Source organism: Lucilia sericata, unplaced genomic scaffold (assembly GCF_015586225.1).
Source record: "Lucilia sericata isolate MDLA Ls3-8-SP2 unplaced genomic scaffold, ASM1558622v1 Contig001890F_arrow, whole genome shotgun sequence".
NCBI lineage: Eukaryota > Metazoa > Arthropoda > Insecta > Diptera > Calliphoridae > Lucilia > Lucilia sericata.
The window spans coordinates 9027-13553 of record NW_023995776.1 but is presented as its reverse complement, the minus strand read 5'-3'; the positions used below and the strand labels follow the sequence as shown (position 1 = coordinate 13553).

General features: G+C 38.0%; 2 protein-coding genes across 2 annotated transcripts; one reads left to right on the top strand and one right to left on the bottom strand.

Moving 5' to 3' along the window:
- The first annotated feature begins 623 nt into the window (after window positions 1-623).
- On the top strand, window positions 624-2153 carry LOC119612954 (cuticle protein 21-like). Its single transcript, XM_037968850.1, has 2 exons — window positions 624-843; window positions 1061-2153. The coding sequence occupies exons 1-2, from the start codon at window positions 829-831 to the stop codon at window positions 1784-1786; spliced, it is 741 nt and encodes a 246-aa protein (XP_037824778.1). The 5' UTR covers window positions 624-828; the 3' UTR covers window positions 1787-2153.
- A 1330-nt stretch (window positions 2154-3483) lies between these two features.
- On the bottom strand, window positions 3484-4527 carry LOC119612956 (cuticle protein 21-like). Its single transcript, XM_037968852.1, has 2 exons — window positions 4513-4527; window positions 3484-4368 (listed from the first exon to the last, which is right to left on the bottom strand). Exons 1-2 carry the CDS (start codon window positions 4525-4527, stop codon window positions 3736-3738), a joined length of 648 nt encoding a protein of 215 aa, XP_037824780.1. The 3' UTR covers window positions 3484-3735.

Below are 4527 nucleotides of genomic sequence, written 5' to 3'. Positions count from 1 at the left end.
TATTTTGATAATCAAGGCTGCAGTATAATAAATAAAACTTTAACAAGTGTTAAACGATGAGTTTTGAATAGTAATTATTGGCAGACGTCTTCACTTTCGTTAAAAATTAAAATAAAAATTTAACAAACGAAAAAAAAACTACCAAAATATGTAGTGGGAGTTAAATTTACGAGTAATAATGTGACCAAAATAATGCACAGCCACTGACTGACTACAAATTGAGGAGAATACAAGAGTGAGTGCTAAAGTGACCATAAAAAGTAATATTCGTTTAGTAATGTTTAAGTAAAATAGTAGTAGGTAGTTTAATTTATTTAATATAGTTTTTAAAAATTGTACGTGTAAAGAATTTCTTAACAGAATATTAGCTTTGTATAACTTCACGTTACCTTCAAACATTAAAATATACATTTTTGTTCAAAATTTTAAACTATACTACACTTTACCAAAAAATTAAACGCTTTTTTAACAAAAAAAAGCGTACTGCATCAAAAAAATATGTATTAACAATAACAATTGAAAAACATTAAACCTTTTTTATTGTTGTTATTTCTTGAGGGCCATAGACGATGGCCAATGCAGAGAGCTACGAAGCTAGAAGTAATCGTTTGTCATTTGAATGCGTATTATAGTAATACTTATGGTATTTTTTCCGATATTATTTTGTATTTTTAAATGTTATGATTCGTTGAGTGTTTAGTTCCCTGCGTTCGCTGTGAAGAAGATTTTGTTTTTCATATAAAAAGCCAAACGATTTTGCTAGCGATATGTCAGTTCAATTTTAAACAACCGACAGTGTTTAACAAAAATTTTCATCCTTAGCCCACAATGAAATCCTTCACCGTAAGTGCATTAAATTTAAAGACAGAAAATGTCACAGAAAAAAAATGTTCAAACAAAATTGCGTGGAATATAAACTGAAGACCTTTTGCTGTGTTTTGACTTCTTCACCCGAGTCATGTGGATTATTAAAGCTTAAAGTCAACAGTGAAATTTAACGGATTTTGTTGTTCTTCATCTTAAGACTGTGGATTAAATAGTTTGGTATAATTTATTTTAGGCTGCTGCTGTTATTTCCACCTTGGCTGCTGCCAACGCCGGCTTTGCCCCCGCTCCCTTGGCTTATGCTGCTGCTCCTTATGCTGCCGCTCCATTCGCTGCTGCTTCTCCCTATGTAGCTCATCCTTATGCTGCTGCTCCCTATGTAGCTGCCCCCGCTGCCTACTCTGCTCCTTTGGTAGCTAAGACTTTCGCCGCTGCTCCAGCTTTTGCTGCCCCTGGCCCAGTCTACGCTGCTGCCCCAGCTCCCTATGTAGCCGCCCCTGTTGCTAAGACTTATGCTGCTGCTCCCTTGGTAGCTAAGACTTTCGCTGCTCCCGTTGTAGCTGCTGCCCCAGCCCCAGTTTTGGCTAAGACCGTTGCTGCTCCTTTGGCCGCTCCCGTAGCCCCTGTTGCTGCCGTAGCTGCTCCCGTTGTAGCCAAGGCTGCCGTCGTAGAACCCGAAATTGTTGATGCCCATCCTCAATACAAATTCGCCTACAATGTTCAAGATGCTTTGACCGGTGACTCCAAGACCCAAGAAGAAACCCGTGACGGTGATGTAGTACGTGGCTCTTACTCTCTCATCGAAGCCGATGGCTCCCGCCGTATTGTCAACTACTATGCTGATGACATCAACGGTTTCAACGCTGTTGTCTCCAAGGATGTTCCCGTAGCTGCTGCCCCTGTTGTAGCTGCCCCAGCTCCCGTTGTTGCCAAGACCTTCGCCGCCCCCATTGTTGCCTAATTTCTTTCAACGAACTTATTAAGCAATCAATAGTGATGTCCTTGTGAGATTACTTCAGTACCTTCTTTTTTTGCCAATTTGCCTTTAATTCTTAGCTAATTGTTTATCTTTACTACGCTATCTATCCCTTTTCCTGCTAAGTCTTAAAAAAATCAATCTCTCTTATTCGTTATTGTCAGTGGGTTAAATTAACCCTGGTCTGCTGTCGAGGTGCTGTCAAATAATTGCAATAGCGTAAGCGAAATTCATTTGTAAATAACATTTTCTATAATCATTGTCGTTGTTGTAAAAAAATTTCAACTTTCATCACTTACTTATGACCATGACTTTGATAAAACTGTTAAATAAAAAAAAATATTGAAAAAAATTTTGATATCTTGTTAATTATTTCTTAAATTGAAAACTAATAGGTAGCTCTTTAAGTAGACTATTAGTAGTCACACAATAGAGTAGACTATCGTAGACTATTGTCAGACCATAGAGAAAAATATGGAGCAGACTATAGTTCAGCTATAGATCAGAATATAGTCAGGCTACGGAGCACACCATAGTGAGACTATAGAGTACACTATAGTAGACTATTGTTCAACCATAGAGTAGACTATAGTCACATTATAGATTATACTATAGTTAGACTAAAGAGTAAACAATGAAGTAGACTTATAGTAGACTATAGTCAGACTTTAGAGTAAACTATAGTATGAATATAGATTAGACTATAGACAGCCCATAGTCATATTATTGAGTAGACTATAGTCAGACCATAAAGTTGGCTATAGTCACATTGTAGAATAAACTATAGTCACACTATAGAGTAGACAATAGTCGGACTATAGACTGTAGGGTAGACTATATTCAGACTTTAGAGTAGACTATAGACAGACTATAGAGTAGACTATAGTCAGACTACAGAGTAGACTATAGTTAGACCATAGAGAAGAATATGGAGCAGACTATAGTCCAGCTATAGATCAGAATATAGTCAGGTAATGGAGTAGACCATAATGAGACTATAGACTACACTGTAGTCAGACTATAGAGTAGACTATTGTTCGACCATAGAGCAGACTATAGTTACATTATAGAGTATACTATAGTCAGATTATATAGTAGACAATAGTCGCACTATAGAATAGACTATAGTCAGAATATAGAGTAGATTATAGTTAGACTAATGAGTAAACTATGAAGTAGACTGTATTCAGACTTTATAGTAGAATATAGTCAGACTTTAGAGTAAACTATAGTAAGAATATAGATTAGACTGGTCTATAGTCACATTATTGAATAGACTATAGAGTAGACTATAGTCAGGCTATAAAGTTGACTATAGTCACATTGTAGTACTCTACAGTGTGACTATAGTCTATAGTGACTATAGAGTCGACTATAGTCAGACTGTAGGGTAGACTACAGTCAGACTACAGACTAAACTATATTCAGACTTTAGAGTAGACTATAGTCAGACTACAGAGTAGATCATAGTCTGACCATGGAGTAGAATTTATTTAGACTTTAGAGTAGACTATAGTAAGAATGTATAGTAGAGTAGACTATAGTCAGACTAAAGAGTAAACTATAGTTAGACTATAGAGTAGGCTATGTTCAGACTTTATAAATAAAATTCACTATTGTCAGACTATAGAGTAGACCACAATTAACAGAAAAATTCGATCCACAAAAGATCCATATAGATGTTTTTTTCAGTAATTATATTTTATTTAACAGTTTTAACAAAGTCTCAGTTATGAGTTATTTACAAATGAATTTCGCTTAAGCCATTGAAATTATTTGACAGCACCTTGACAGATAGACATGGGGTTAATTTAACCCATTGACTTAGCAGGGGAAAAAGGATAGATAACGAAATAGAGATAAATAATTAGCTAAGAATTAAAGGCAAATTGGCAAAAAGAAGTAATCTCATAAAGGCATCACTTAGGGAGAAATTAGGCAACAACGGCAGCTGGGGCAGCTACAACGGGAGCAGCAGCTACGGGAACATCCTTAGACACAACAGCGTTGAAACCGTTGATATCATCAGCATAGTAGTTGACAATACGACGGGAGCCATCGGCTTCGATGAGAGAGTAAGATCCACGTACTACATCACCATTACGGGTTTCTTCTTGGGTCTTGGAGTCACCGGTCAAAGCATCTTGGACATTGTAGGCGAATTTGTATTGAGGGTAGGCATCAACAACTTCAGCCTTGGCTACAACGGGAGCAGCTACGGCAGCAACGGGAGCGGCCAAAGGAGCAGCAACGGTCTTAGCCAAAACAGGGGCTGGGGCAGCAGCATAGACGGGAGCAGCAGCATAAGTCTTAGCAACAGGGGCGGCTACATAAGGAGCAGGGGCAGCAGCATAGACTGGGCCAGGGGCAGCAAAAGCTGGAGCTGCGGCGAAAGTCTTAGCTACCAAGGGAGCAGAGTAAGCAGCGGGGGCAGCTACATAAGGAGCGGCAGCGTAGTGATGAGCTACATAGGGAGAAGCAGCAGCGAAAGGAGCGGCAGCATAAGCCAAGGGAGAGGGAGCAAAACCAGCGTTGGCAGCAGCCAAGGTGGAGATAACAGCAGCAGCCTAAAATAAAACAATGTTTAAATAATTAGTTTATTGTTTAAAGCAACAAAATCTTTTAATTTTCACTTTAATCCAAAAGTTTTAGTCATATTTAGCTAAAGACCCTTTAAGCTTACATTCCACAAACTTTTGTTTTGTACTTACGGTGAAGGATTTCAT